At 48.8% G+C, this 14,883-nt stretch overlaps 1 protein-coding gene across 9 annotated transcripts in view; it reads right to left on the reverse strand.

The window, feature by feature from the left end:
- The window catches only part of LOC105488771 (adenosine monophosphate deaminase 3), a 57,765-nt gene extending 44,737 nt beyond the window's left edge, over positions 1 to 13,028 (reverse strand). The window contains exons 1-2 of one of the 9 annotated variants that reach the window (XM_011753181.3): positions 13,010 to 13,028; positions 2,155 to 2,380 (exon numbers count right to left, since the gene is read on the reverse strand). In XM_011753181.3, the coding sequence (XP_011751483.2) occupies positions 2,155 to 2,380; positions 13,010 to 13,022 (239 nt within the window). In that variant the 5' untranslated portion in view covers positions 13,023 to 13,028. Of the gene's footprint in view, positions 1 to 2,154; positions 2,381 to 7,464; positions 7,783 to 8,440; positions 8,907 to 11,984; positions 12,004 to 12,205; positions 12,311 to 12,798; positions 12,910 to 13,009 lie in introns of those variants that run through there. The other 8 variants (XM_011753177.3, XM_011753179.3, XM_011753183.3 and 5 more) reach the window with 8 other exon arrangements.
- Between the last annotated feature and the right edge of the window lie 1,855 nt (positions 13,029 to 14,883).

Raw genomic sequence — 14,883 nt, forward strand, 5'->3', positions numbered from 1 at the left:
AACAACTAAGTTTCACGCTGGATCTAGTCCTCAAGAAGCTTCTAGTCAAATGGGGCAGACAGATACAAACTAAGACAGCATAGCCTAGGCAAGGACAGAACAAAGTTTTTGGAGAGAAGTTTGCAGGGGAATTTCTGGAAACCACAGAGCACCATTCGGACTTAGAGTAAGAAAGCTTTCATTTCGCCCTGAGTCTGGGCATTGAAAAGAACACGGTCTCTTCAGCAGATGTCAGGCCCAGTGTCACTCTATAGTGGAAACTGGTCCTAGAAACTTACTGTTCCTGGAAATAAAAAATGCCAGGATTCCTTTTCCTCTCATTGTTAAGGGTCTGAAATGCTCAATTCGTAACACACAGAAGGCCCTGCAGACCATTCAGCTGATGAAGTCAGCCCTTCTGTTCCACCCATGGAGTGTGACTGAGAGTCTCTACAGTCATACTCTTCTTGACCCTCCAGGGATGAGCACACTGCTGGGGCCGGGGCCACCCCACCCTCTCCAACACAAGGCTGGCACTCAGAGGTTGACCAATGGCACCAATGACTCCTGCCTTTATGGGCTCACCGTCCTTTCAAGGAAGGAAAGCACTGGTCTTATGAGTGGTGAAGCTCTGTTCTTGCCTTTACACCAGTAGTCAGCTTTTTACTTCTTTCCAAACGAGTTAAGGAAATGCTGAGCTTCTACATAACCAAGACAGGAAAAGACTTGCCTTTAAAACTGAGGCAGTATCTACTGTGATCACGGACTAGGTCCGAGAGGGTTCAAAGGTCTACCATGTCAACTATTGATGTTTGCAGGGTGGAAGACCAGGCGGAAACTTAGATAGAGCCCGGGGTGAGATAAACTGTGAAAGGATGAGGGCTTCTCATTACACTTAGACTCCAATCCAAACTTCTTATCAGGGAGCACAAGGCCAGTCTGATCTGGGCCCCACAAGTCCTCCAACCCTGGCCGCAGCACTTCTTCCTTTAACAGACCTCTAACCACACGAGCCTCCTCGAAGAAACTGGGAGGCCTTTGCCCTAGCTGACTCTTCTACCTGGAAGCCCACATAGCTAGCTCCTTTATACCCTGAAGCATCCGCTAAGATGTCACCTCCTTGGAGAGACCTTCCCTGACTTTCCAGTCTAAAAAAGGATTTTCTCTCTCTCTTTCCCCACCTCTCTCTCCCCCAACCCCTTTTCCTCCTTATTCATCCCTTTCATAGCACTTGCACTGCTCCTGGGCCTGTATGCCCTCAGATCCATTCCTTATCCTCTCCTGTGTTTCCCAAGGGTGCCAGCAGGATTCTGGCTAGGTTTGGCCCATGGCAGCCACTGGGAGAACCTCGAACGTGCAGGAAGGGTCAGGCTAGGTATTGCCTGCCTCCATCTCTGCCTTGAGAGGCATCTCTGCAGCTGCCACCTCTTCCCCTTGGCTCCAGTTTCCACTGGAAAGGCCACCACAGTTCTACCTTCCCCAGTGCGATCCCACCTTGCCACCAGCAACACTACTGCTTTCCTTGTCACTCCTGTCCGGGGTAGTAGCTGCTCCTTACTGTGTCTAATCTCTGAGCTGCCTCTCTCTCCCCTGTTTGGTTTCTCAGCTCTTCATCACCTGTGTAACCAATTCCCTGCATTAAAATTCTAATACTTCATTGGTTTCTGATCTTCTGATTGGACCCTGACTGATACAGCACTTATCATAACTTGTAATTTTTAAGTTAATTTGTCCAGTTACTTATTTATTGTCTAGACCCAGGGACTTTATCTATCTTGTTCATTATAACATCTCCAGTCCCAGCACAGCACCCGGCAAATAGTAAGCTGCGTTCATTAGTAATGCAAAATGCTTGTCAAGTGATGAGAAGAAGTACAATTGCTGTCTCCTAAGAAATCCTCACATTTCCAAAAAGGAAAGAGAAATGCCATTTGGAAATGGTGTGTATTTTTACACATCAGCAGCAAAGTGGGTTTTGATCTTTTCAGTGTAACAGAGGCACCGAGACATCCCTCAACAAATAAGAGGTGAGTTAAGTGGTCTTGGTTAAGAAACCAACACAGCTCCAGGGGCATACCAGTCTCCATGAGGTGCCTCATATCAGGACACACACCCACAGCCTGCCTGTGGTCTGCATGACTCTGTGTACACGAAAACCAAGCCTTGGGAACAAACCTTTTTGCGGTCTCCACAGACTTCTGCTCCGCCAGCTCCTTCTGCAGCTCCCTCTCCTTGGCTTCCTTTTGCCCGATGGGGCAGTCCTCTGGGACAGTGAACAGGGACAGTGCATCTTTGCTGTCCTCTTCTCGGAGCACTTTAGCAAACACCTTCTCCGCCAGGAGCCGGACTTGCTCATCCACTTCAGAGATGTTCAACTTGGGAAACTGCCGCGGCATCTCGGCTAGCAAAGAAAGAACAAGCATTAACTTAATGAATAGCGGGATGCCCTGAGTCAACAGCACCGGGGAGGAGAAGGCACTGAAGTTAGGGCCAGGCCTACCTGGTACTTGGGGTCAACTGTCTACTTAGGAATTGCCCAGACCAAACCCAGCATGCCAGTTTCAAAATTAGCTCAATAAGTAACTGGATGTGAAGCATGTAGGGCCACTTACGCGTCAGGAGACAGCAAGTGTTCAAAATTCAAAGAATGAACTGTTCAACTAGGTGGGCTTCCATTTTCCCAAACTCAGGGAACCTGCAGCACCTGGCAGCCCTGCCCTCTGACTTTGTTCCCATGTTTGAGAAGGGACAAGAGAGCGTTCAGCTCTCCCTCCTCCAGACTATGAGGATACTGTTATAGCTGCAACAATAATCAAACCTCACTCCCCAACTTCACAGAGGGGAAGTCCAAAGGCTTTAATAGCTAAGGTCCCACAAGATTACAGCAGAGCCCTGGGAAATCCAAAGCTGCATTCTTCATTACATAAAACAAGGCCTTTTGCTGAAGAGAAAGAATCTGCTATTGCAGTTTCAAACCCTCTGGAACCCCCTAACGAGACACAGCAAATAAAGGTTTTAGGACAGGAACACTCTTTACCCAGCTGAAAACTCACTCTCTCAAAAGAGCTTTCTCTATCTACCTCCTCGCATACTGATTCCTTACTAACAGTCACTGGCCTTAATCACCTGCTTGGTTGGTTGGGTTTCATTCTTGCTTGCTTGCTTTCTTCATTTCCTTATTTCTTTTCTTTTTTGCAATTACTTATATAGCAGTTAATATGTACGCTCTGGCCAGGCACAGTGGCTCACGCCTGTAATCCCAGCATTTTGGGAGACCGAGGCGGGCAGATCACCTGAGGTCAGGAGTTTGAGACCATCCTGGCCAACATGGTGAAACCCTGTCTGTACTAAAAATACAAAAAAAAATTAGCTGGGCGTGGTGGTGGGCACCTGTAATACCAGCTGTTTGGGAGGTTGAGGCAAGAGAATCGCTTGAACCTGGGAGGTGGTGGTTGCAATGAGCCAAGATTGAGCCACTTCACTCCAGCCTGGGTAACAGAGTGGGACTCTGTCTCAAAAAGAAAAAAAAAAAAAGTACACTCTGGGGCCAGGTGTGGTGGCTCACGCCTGTAATCCCAGCACTTTGGGAGGTCAAGGCGAGAGGACTTCTTGAGCCTAGAAGTTTGAGACCAGCCTGGAAAACATGACAAAACCTCATCTCTAAAAAAAATTTTTTAAATTAGCCAAGTATGGTGATGCATGCCTGTAATCCCAGCTGCTAGGGAGGCTGAGGCAGGAGGATCTCTTGAGCCAGGGAGGTTGAGGCTGCAGTGAGTTATGATCGTACTACTGCACTCCAGCCTGGCAGACAGGGTGAGACTTCATCTCAATTTTAAAAATAATATATATATGTGTGTGTATACTCTGCAAAGAACTTCATACTTAATAACTCAGTTAATCTTATTATTCCCACTTGACAGAGGAGAAAATGAAGGCATAGAGAGCTAACACACCCAGGGTCACACTTTTAATAAGTTAGCAGAGGTTTGTGCTGTTCTCAGCCTTTCTTCCTCATCCCTTTCCTCTCCGATCCTCAGCTCAGGGATCTGAACCCAGGCACCTGGTTCCCACCTCTGTGCCCTCACCCACCATGCTGTGCTGCTTCTCTTTGTCCATGTACATGTCCAGGCAGGGGCTCCTCACAGTCCCTAGCATAACACTCGTGGAATGGATTAATACTGCACACTTTTCGACAAGCCACCCTCGCTGGAAGCAGCTCTGGAAGAGGAGTTTCCCATCTACCTATGACCACAGTTTCTTTAAGGTTGATTTAAAGAGAGAAGTGGTTTTGTGGACCAGACAGACAAGGATGAAGGTGAGACAGATCTCCGCTGCCGTCCGGCAGGGAGAAGTGCAACTACAGGGGAGAGGAACATACTAGGCCATCTTGGGGCATTCTCCAGCCTCACAATGTTCTCATCTGTGAGATAAAGGGATTGAGCTAAGTGGTCTCTAAGGCCCTCTCAGCTCTAAGTGGCATAATTCTAGGTACCAGAGAGATTTCCGGTGCCTGAGGAGGGCTTGCTGCTCTGAGTCTGAGTGGCTTGTGGGACTAAGTCATGACACAGACAGGAAGGAGGAAAGCAGGCTAGTAACAGGCAATCAGAGTGAGGTCTGTGGCTCCCTTAACTCTGAGACCCAAGGACCTGCCACTCCCTGATGAGGGGAGTGGGAGGGAGCTGGTGGGGAAGAACCTCTCAGCACACAACTGTCTGGGGAGCAGATACCAAGACAGTGAGGCCTGGCCTCTGCAAAGAGGAAGAGGAACAGAGCTGACTGTGGAGATTTTCATGTCTTGATAGCAGAGAGTGGGGAAGCTGGAGGCCATCAAAGGAGGTGACAGGGGAGAGAAAGTCTGTAACAGCACAAAGAACCAGACCCAGGAGGCTCCATCAGGCTGAAATGAAGCTGGATCCTCACCTCCCCCTCTTATGCCAAGGCCACAAGTCAAGAGCATTGTCCCAAAACCTCACATTGCATCTCAGAAGACGACATCCAACAGGCCCAGGCAAAAGGCCGCAAATGCCATAAAGCACCACACGATTTGACTAAGCAACTCCACTTCTAGAAATTTCTTTTAAAAAAAGAATCCTAGGAATGAAAAGCACAAGGATATTTACCTGCATTCTTTACATAAATAGCTTTAAAATGCCCAAATTAGAGCATACTCACTTGAAAAAGATGTTAAGTAATGAGAATTATAATTATGAGGATGGTGCAATCACATTAAAAAACATAAAAATACAGTAAATGAAAAAATTAATACATAGAACTGTACCCATACTTTATTTATAGTGATAGGAAAATGCATCCCTTTATGGGCAAGACCTGCAAGAGATTCACGCACTCAAAATGACCAGGTGGCAGGGCTGCCTGTGTGCAAGAGGATATTTTATTTTCACGATGAGTGCTATTATAATGCCATTTTTAACAAACACAAAGAGAATAGAAAGAAAATGAGTAGACTTAAGACTCTATGAAATGAGAGAAAAATAGGAAAGCAAATCAAACTTCTTTTTCTGGCAGGTTTTGGCAATTAGGGCTCCCTCCTTAATTGCCAAAGGGAGGGAGGGAGCATCACCATACCTGGCTAATTTTTTTTTTTTTTTTTTAGAGATGAGGTTTTGCCATGTTGTCCAGGCAATTTGGGAGGCCAAGGAGGAAGGATCACCTGAGGCCAGGAGTTTGAGATCAGCCTAACCCACACTATTGAGAGACCAGGCCAAAGAGAGTTTAACCATTGAGACCTATCTCTGCGTTAGCTCCTACCCTGGACAGAAGCCATCCACCACCACCAGCACCTTCCTACCTCCTCCATGACCTCAGACACACACAGGCCTGACTCAGACACCCCCAATCAGGTTCCCTTGGCAATGGGTATTTGGAGGGGGAAGCAAGTCCTTGATGTCTGAGGGCTCTTATGCCAGATCTTGCCATGTTTGTTCACGACGCATTTATCTATTATTTATTTATTTAGAGACAGGGTCTCTGTTACCCAGGCTGGAGTGCAGTGGCATAATCCCAGCTTACTGCAGCCTGGACCTCATGGGCTCAGGTGATTCTCCCGCCTCAGCCTCCTGAGTAGCTGGGACCACAGGCACACACCACCCCGCCCGGCTAATTTTTGTATTTTTAGTAGAGATGGGGTTTTACCATGTTGGCCAGACTGGTCTTGAACTTCTGGTCTCAAGTGATCTGCCCGCCTTGGCCTCCCAAAGGTCTAGGATTATAGGTGGGAGCCATCACATCGGCACACAAAGCATTTCTAGCTTGCTCCAATCAACTTAATATACTTTTCAGGACACAGCTTTCTATAAAAGATCTTCCTTTCTCTTTAGCTTAAATCAACCTTTCCCGAACTGGATGCCATAAGAAATTGATACCTGTTGCTAGTAAAACAGGTCCTGTAGTCAGTTATTGGGAGATGCTGCATTCCACAGCCCCTCAACTCACATTCACAAGGCTCATTAAAAATCAAGGATCAGAGAGTAGTATTACCATACAGAACGCTTTTTGTTTTACGGAACCCTTTTTGTTTTACAGAACCCGTAAAAGTCTTCTGCAGAACTACGACCAGTGTCTTAAATAGTTGGTAGATAATTCATTCCAAGGCCGGGCACAGTGGCTCATGCCTATAATCCAAGCAATTTGGGAGGCCGAAGAGGATCGCTTGAGGCCAGGAGTTCGAGATCAGCCTGGGCAACATGTTGGAACCTCGTCTCTACAAAAAGTAGAAAAGAAAAAAATAGCCAGGTGTGGTGGTACGCACCTGTAGTCTCAGCTATTTGGAAGGCTGAGTTGGGAGGACTGCTCGAGCCCTGGAGGTGGAGGCTGCAGTGAACCATGATGGCACCGCTGTACTCCAGCCTGGGTGACAGAGCAAGACCTTTTCTCAAAAAAGCAAAACAAAGCAAAAAACAACGGCAACAACAACAGAAGAATTAATTCCATATCTTAGCATGGACCAAGTAATCCCCTTGGGGTGCTGCAGGCCTTAGCAGCTGCCCACATATCTGCTGCCTTCTGGATGTCCTTGGCAGACAGGTACCACCTGCCAACCTGTCCCTCCAGAGTATCTCTCCTCTCAGACCCTCCAGACACCTGCCAGGCCAGGCATGACAAGGAAAGCCCACTCTGCAGATGCCAAGCAGAGCTTCAGCTCCAGATGCCTGTTCGCGCCTGGCTTCCAACCATTTGTCAGCTAAAGCCAGCAGGCTTGGGAGGCTCAGCTGTGAATTTACCAGCATCAGTCAGCCAGTGATACAGCTTATCTCACTGTTACATGCAACACGTTCTGATGAACTTGAAGAAGAGTCCCAAAGTTAGAAAGTTCTAAAACACTGCCAGTTTCAACAAACAGTAACTTTTCATGGTGCCACACTCCCCCCAGAAAGGAAACCCAGTGCCACTGAAATTCCCTCCTTATACAAAGGAAGCTGGTTGCTACTCTTGCCAGACTCCCCTCGCAGAAGCCCCGACACAGACCTGAGCCTGGCTCCATGACTGGTCCTGAAGATGCCACTCAAGCGATGCACCCGGGCCAGGTGCTGCCTGCCGCCCAGGAGGCTCAGCTGAGTCAGTGCGTGCGTGCGTGCAGCTGGCTAGGTCCTGTCTGCCGGCTGGAGTGGGAGGTCTCTGTTTTGCATATCTGTGAGCAGCAGTGAGCCAGAGCAGGAAAAGCCTGGGCTGGAAATTCTTTCGTGAAAATGGAATATGAGTGGAAAATTTCCAAGACTCCTGAAGTCCCCAGGTAATGCCAGTTATCTAAGGCAAAATGGCTGTGGTATCCCAAATGTAGTGTTCTGGCCCTCTTCACAGCCCTCATAAGAAGAAACTAAAGCGGCGGCTTCCTCATTACAACAGTAAACTCAGCCGTCCTGCCCAGCTGCAGGAGATAAGCCACAGCCTCCCTCTAACGCCCGGCCTCCTCCTGAAAGCTGAGTAGCAACGAGCGATATAATCACCTTTGCTGCTTCCGTTCTGAACGTGCTTCAGGCCTTGCCAGACAACTGGGTCCATTTTATCAAGGGGATTTGTCTCAGGTACAGCCCGCCTTGCCTCTTCTCAGAAAGCCCCCCCAAAAGCAACCCTCCCGAGGGCACCCCAGAACTGGCAGGGGGAGCTTCATTCCCAGGTGCTAATACAATTTTCTCCATCCCCTCCTCCTCTGGAAGGGAAAGACCATGAACTGCTTCCACCTTTCCCAGGAAAGCACTGCAGGGAGACTCAGGGAGCGGGAACTGCCTCAGCAGAGAGGCAGACAGCAGACAGGGGCAGGCTAGGATGAAAAGCTGACAGCCCCATCCCACTCCTTCCTTTCTTCCCAGAAAGAAGCCCACATCACAGGTGACTGCAAAGCCTGACAAGCTTTACCAGAACCCCCACCCCCATCCACACACACAGAAAAGGAGTACACCCCAACTGACCCACCGGAACCCACCCCAAACCCTCCCCTGCTTACAGCTGCTCACGGCTCCCACATGGGCCTCCAGCTCGGAGTGCTGGCTGGACTCTGCCACTCCTCCTAGAGAAGGTGGAGCCTGCCTCAAGTGACCCACAGGAGTAGTCCTCTAAAACCAAGCAGGGTTAATTAAAATGGCATCACAGGGTGCAAAGCTCTGATCTTCATCTGCCCTTTAGAAGAGTGAGAAGGCTCAGAACAGACACACAGCCTCCCAGTGACTTAGGCAAATCGCGTGGGTCTGGGAAATAACCATGAGCAAAATGGCTATTTCTGTGGTGCTGTTGAAATCCTGGGGAGAAGAGCCCAGGAAGGATGGGTCAGTTGTTTACCAGGAGGCTAGCTGTAACCCTGACTTAGGCCTGAGTCACCTCTGCATGTCCAATCGTGAGGCTGTGTCTTACTGAGCTCACATCATAATTCCTTGGTGCACAGAGCAGTATTACAGGGTTGACACATGATCCTCGGGCTGCTGCTGGGCTTTAGCTACCCAGAGATTATGACCCACCTGTCCTCACAGCTGTTTCATAAACAGTGCAATCAGCAGGCTACAAGCAACCTAGAGGGAAGGTAATGTTTATTCATTAAACAATTAAATGAACTTACAGTATGAGAAAAAAATTCAAGCCCTTAGTACTATTCTGCCAGAAGGAGGAGGGGCAGATGATTTTTTTCTGCTCGTGTTTTGGGGAAGGGGGAGGTAGAGTGGGGACTGCAATGGAAGGATTCCAGCCCAAGGATTTAAGTCCAACACGTTCAGGGAATTTTATTCTGCACCTTTAACCAGATCCCAACTAGCCTTAGTCTAAACAAGCATTTTTCAAAGTGCAGTCTGCAGAACATGAAAGGTCAGAAGACTTCGAAAATACTGCATCCCGTAGTTCCTTATGGGTATTCATGCACAATTTCTACTAGCAGATTCAACACCTGAGAATTTCTGCAGTAAAGAAAGCTGCTTAACGTTGTTTAACCCGACCCACTTATTTGACCATCCTAGAACTGCTATCATAGGAAAGAAACACCTATTAATATCTTGTGGCATGGGCTTTGGGAAACACCCTCCACCATGAGTCTTCATTTTCCGACTTAGAGAAAGCTGCCTTCCTGGAGCCCAGTTTACAGGTATGAGACCCATTGCATCAGGTTCAGACAGAAACCAGCAGCAGCTCCACTAAGATGACACAGGTTGTAACAATGGCCAAGGGTCCTGCTGAAGCCAAAAGGAGGGAAGACTCTCCAGAACATGAGCAGTTTAGAAGAAAAATACAGTTCTGTCCCAGAAGAGCAAGCTCTTCTCAGGACCTCGCAATTCCACCTTGAGCGTAACTTGTTGCTGCTCCTTGCAGCCACGATGTCTCCATGGACTGAAGACCACTGATCCCAAGCTAAAGCCTTATTTCCATTTTGAACAAACATCAAGACAATTTATGATAACCAGACACAGGGCCTGCTTCTCCTGCCCAAGAGACTAGATTGCATCCTCTTTTATCACTTAAGCACCCCTTACAAACGCTAAAAGACAGAAGAGGATGGAATCAAATCGTGTCTCATCAAGAAAGATAATGGCCGGGCATGGTGGCTCATGCATGTAATCCCAGCACTTTGGGAGGCCGAGGCAAGGGGATCAAGAGGTCAGGAGATTGAGACCATCCTGGCCAACATGGGGAAACCCCATCTCTACTAAAAACACAAAAATTAGCCCAGTGTGGCAGTGGGTGCCTATAATCCCAGCTACTTGGGAAGCTGAGGCAGGAGAATCGCTTGAACCCAGGCGGTGGAGGTTGCAGTGAGCTGAGATTGTGCCACTGCACTCCAGCCTGGGTGACAGAGTGAGACGCCATCTCAAACAAATAAACTCCAGCTAGACTCCCTGCATTTGAATCCTGTTCCACCACTTAGTTGCATGACCTTGGGCAAGTTAAATAACTTTTCTGTGGCTCAGTTTTATTCCCTATAAAGTGGGGATAATAAAAAGCCAATCTCCTAGGTTACCATGACAACAAGCATACGTAAAGTGTTTAGACTGGTACCTGGCATAGAGTATGTGTTTTATAAGCATTATCTGCCAGCATCATTGTCATTATCATTATATCAGATACGAGAGAGTATAACTAGGAAAATGAACATGAAGTTTTATCTAGACACTGAATCCTTTTATTCAACCTTATTTATTGAGCACCACCATGTGCCTGGCACTCTCCATTTCTATTACCTGGGTGCAGGAAGAAGGAAAACATATTTAAATGTGAAGCCAGATCAGCAGAAGGAACATCCTTCTCCCCTATGAATGGTACTTCTCAGTGACTATACACAGCCAGGACTCCAGCATGAGCTCATCTTCCCATGCCCCAGTCAGTTCCTTACAAATCAAAAGCCCAAAGCAATTGTCTGTTGTCCTAGATATGCAACCAGCATACAGAAGAACTAAGAGATTATTATATCTGGTGGAAGAATCATGGAGGCCAATGGGCAGCTTTAGGGGAGAAAGGGTATCTCCCTGTTAACCTGAAGGCTACATATTATCTGCCCATGATATTTTCAACACCTCAGGCAGATTTTGAGGTCATTTGAAGAGTGATCCAGTCAGTGTAGAGGCAAAAAACTAAAAAATAAAAAATTTTAAAAAAGCCTTATCTCTCAAAGAGCTTCTCGACCTAGCTGAGAGCTAGGAGAACCTTAGAAGACTGAGGCTGAGCTAAGGATGGGCCTGAGAGGTGAAAGAGTCTCCCAGCCACCACCTATGCAAGAGTCATCATTCCTAGAGAGGGCAGTCCCATACCATCATCTTCAGAGCAAGCCAGGCCCCATGGAGCTGCAGCCAGGCCAGGTCAACTACCCCCAGACCTGCTGTCAACAGTCCCAGAGGTGTGAAGTGACAGAGGCTCTGTCTGCCTGGCTCAACGGCTCCACTAACACTCGGCCTTAATGCTGCACAGCCAAGGAAAGAATTTCTCCTCTGCAGGTTCCAGCTGCAGGCAGCTTTTCCATGACGATGGCCAAATGTTGGTCACCACATCCAGAGGAAAGCCAGCAAGGGCTCAAGACCATGCTAAAATCCCTCCTTGTTCTGCCTGCTTTGGCCCTGCTCCTTTTTTGATGTGTCAACATCAAGCTTTCAGCCACATACAGTTTGAGGAAATGATACTCTAGTTAGCAAGCCTCTCCTATTCCAAGGCCTCTCAAAACTCTCCCCAACGACCTCTGCCAGCCTAGACCAGCCATTAGCAGCTCTGCTGGCAAAGCAGCTACCAGAAGATCAAGGGCAGAAAGCAGACTGCCAGAGCCCAAGGCTGTACACCTCCCTTGCCAGGAGACAGCCAAAGAGGTAAGGATGAAGGTCTCAAATGACCTCATCACCCTATCATCCAGTCTATCCTCCGCCTCCAGGTAGAAGTCCACCTCAGCTGTCCACATCCAGCCAGCCCTCAAGCACCTAGAAACTTGTCCAGGCGCTTAAGGGGCGGCAAGTCCCAGGTCCCTTTATTTCTCTAAATCTTGCGATTCCATTCTAGGCCGCCAGGGAATCGGGATGCTGCCGGCTCACCTGAGGCTGCTGGGGCTCGGGCCACCGCAGAGGCAGGGGCAGGGACAGGGACAGGAATAGGGGACAGGGCAAAGGATGAGACCGGGGTCGGCGCCACCGCCTCTGCGAGCAGGGAAGGCGGAAGCCGCGGTTCAGACCCCAGGGTGCTGCCGATTCCCGCCTGGGCCGCAGGGTCCGCGGGGCTGGCCCAAGGTCAGCCGCGCAGCCGCGCGCGCACTCACCCGGTTCTGAAGACAGGGCCATGCCGCGGGCCGAAGGGGACGGCCGCAGGGCTGGAGCAAAGGGGATGCGCTGGGCACGACGGAGCGGGGCTGCTGGGCACTGACGCCAGCTAGGGCCGGGGCCGGACCAGGCCGCGCCCCGCAGCAGGCGCGGGGGCCGGGCGTTCAGAGGGTGCAGCGCTGCGGATCCCCGGCCGGGCGGGCCCCGCGGGAGCCGGGAGGGCCGCCTCCGCAGGGAGGAAGCCGGCCGGCCGCGTGCAGCCCCCGTCGGTGCCCTACCTGGGCGCGGAGCAGAGCAGAGAGAGCCGAGGGGCTACCTGAAGCGCCCGGGCCGCGCGGCCAACGGGAAATTTGAGAGCAGCAGGGGCGCGGCGGCCGCCAGGGCCCTTGGCCGGAAGCACCCGCCGTCTCCTGGGCTCCGCCGGGCCGCGCCGCAGCCCCGGGCAGATGCCAGCCGGGCTCCCAGACCTCAACTGCGCTGGGCTCCCACACAGCTCCCCATGCCGCCCGGGCTTACCCGACGTCCTCCCCTCCCCACACAACTTTTCCCGGGGCGAGACTCTGGGGGTCTCGGCCCCACACAGGTGACTTACTCCCTGTAGCTGCAGCAACCCGCAAGCATCGGTTTCTTCCAGGCGTTCTTCTGGTCACTTAGACACACACACACACACACACACACACACACACACACACACACACGCTCCCTCTCCAACCCTCCGCGCTCTGCCTTCACCCGCCCCTCAAAGTCTGAATGACCTCCTAGTTGCCAAAGCCACTGGGTGCCGTGCAGCCTCCCTCGCTCACCTCTTCCTGGCATCTGAGCCTGCTGACCACGTTTTCCTTCCTGAAACTCTTGGAGTGCAGTTTCCAGAGTTGGCACCCGCGGCCCCCACCTCCGAATTTTTCACATACCTGGGTACCTACAGCTTCTCTGCCTCCGCGGTCTGGCTTTTCTTTGTGGTCCCACCCCAGGGTCCCACTGTGCCAGCCCCCTCTCCCACTCCGAGGCCCACTCTGGGCATCTCAGCCACTCCCATGGTTTTAACAACCTCCTGCCTGATGATGACTCTTGAACTTCATCTCCAGTCCAGAATGCCCCCGAGCTGCTGAAGATGGTGAATCTAACTGTCTAGGGAACATCTCTAGCGCTTCCTAGCCTCGAGGAAGCTGTCCAGACCCAAACTCCTAATTGCTTCCCAGGAAAACGCCAGAGCCTGCTTCTGTGTTTCCAATCTTAGTCCAATCGGCTTCTGTGTTTCCAGTCGTTACCACCGCGGGGCCACAGTTGGGAGCCATTCTTGACTCGGTCTCCCTTTCCTCTCTCACCAAGTAAGTCACCAAGCTCGGAGAGGAAACTTCATTAGTGAGCCCCCACTGTGTGTCCTCACTGTGTCAACCACTTTCACAGAGTTGTCTCATGTAAGCACCAAGTTTTATTCTTTCTACCCCATAGTCTGATTAGTCTGGTATTCACAATTCATGTATTCATAAACGTTTTGCACATAAGACTGCATTAATGAGTTACATATTATAAAGAACACTAAAAAAATTAAAGGTTGTGGCCGGGCGCGGTGGCTCAAGCCTGTAATCCCAGCACTTTGGGAGGCCGAGACGGGCGGATCACGAGGTCAGGAGATCGAGACCATCCTGGCGAACACGGTGAAACCCCGTCTCTACTAAAAAAATACAAAAAACTAGCCGGGCGAGGTGGCGGGCGCCTGTAGTCCCAGCTACACAGGAGGCTGAGGCAGGAGAATGGCGTAAACCCGGGAGGCGGAGCTTGCAGTGAGCTGAGATCCGGCCACTGCGCTCCAGCCCCGGCGACAGAGTGAGACTCCGTCTCAAAAAAAAAAAAAAAAAAAAAAAAATTAAAGGTTGTGGTAAAGATGAAACAATTTTAAATTACTTCATTTTTATGAATGGTACGATATACCTTTTTCCTTTCACTTTGAAGTTATTAGCAATAATCTGTTTAGTGAGAGTAACATGGTTAAAAATGATTTAAATAAATCTTAGTTTAATACTTTATGAGACCAGAAAGTGTGCTTGTAAGTTCAGTTAATGGTAGTACTTGGTCCTAATGGCTATTCTTTAAATTAAAAATATATATATATTTATTTAAAAATATATATTTAATTAAATATATATAAATATATTTAATAATTAATTATTTAAAAATATATATTTAATTAAAAATATATATATAAATATATATATATATATATATATCTCACAAGGATTAAATAAGATTAAATAGGCCTGAATGGAGAACTGTATCTTTGCACTTATTAAATCAAAATTCTTACTGTTTAAATTTGATCTATCAATTTTGCAAATGTGAAAACTCTTCTTTGTCCATGAAAACAACATTCTCAAGGTGTTTTCCTCAGCTGTTATTGCAAATCGTTTTAACAAATGGGACTTTTAAAACACTTGAAATTCTGCATTTGGAATATTGTAAAATGGATTTAGAAGTATGCTTCTACATTTTGCAGATTGTGACTGTGAGAGTATAGGTGACACTGGGGCATGCTTCATTTTGGCATTAAAATCACATGATAACAGAAACAGTTCCAAATGTCAATTTTCAAAGTGCCTTCCCTGTAACACAATTCTTCTAAAGCACATTTGTTATGTCAGTTCATTGCTGAAATATCACGTTTACCCAAAAGGGCACT

Source organism: Macaca nemestrina, chromosome 12 (genome assembly GCF_043159975.1).
Source record: "Macaca nemestrina isolate mMacNem1 chromosome 12, mMacNem.hap1, whole genome shotgun sequence".
Lineage (NCBI taxonomy): Eukaryota > Metazoa > Chordata > Mammalia > Primates > Cercopithecidae > Macaca > Macaca nemestrina.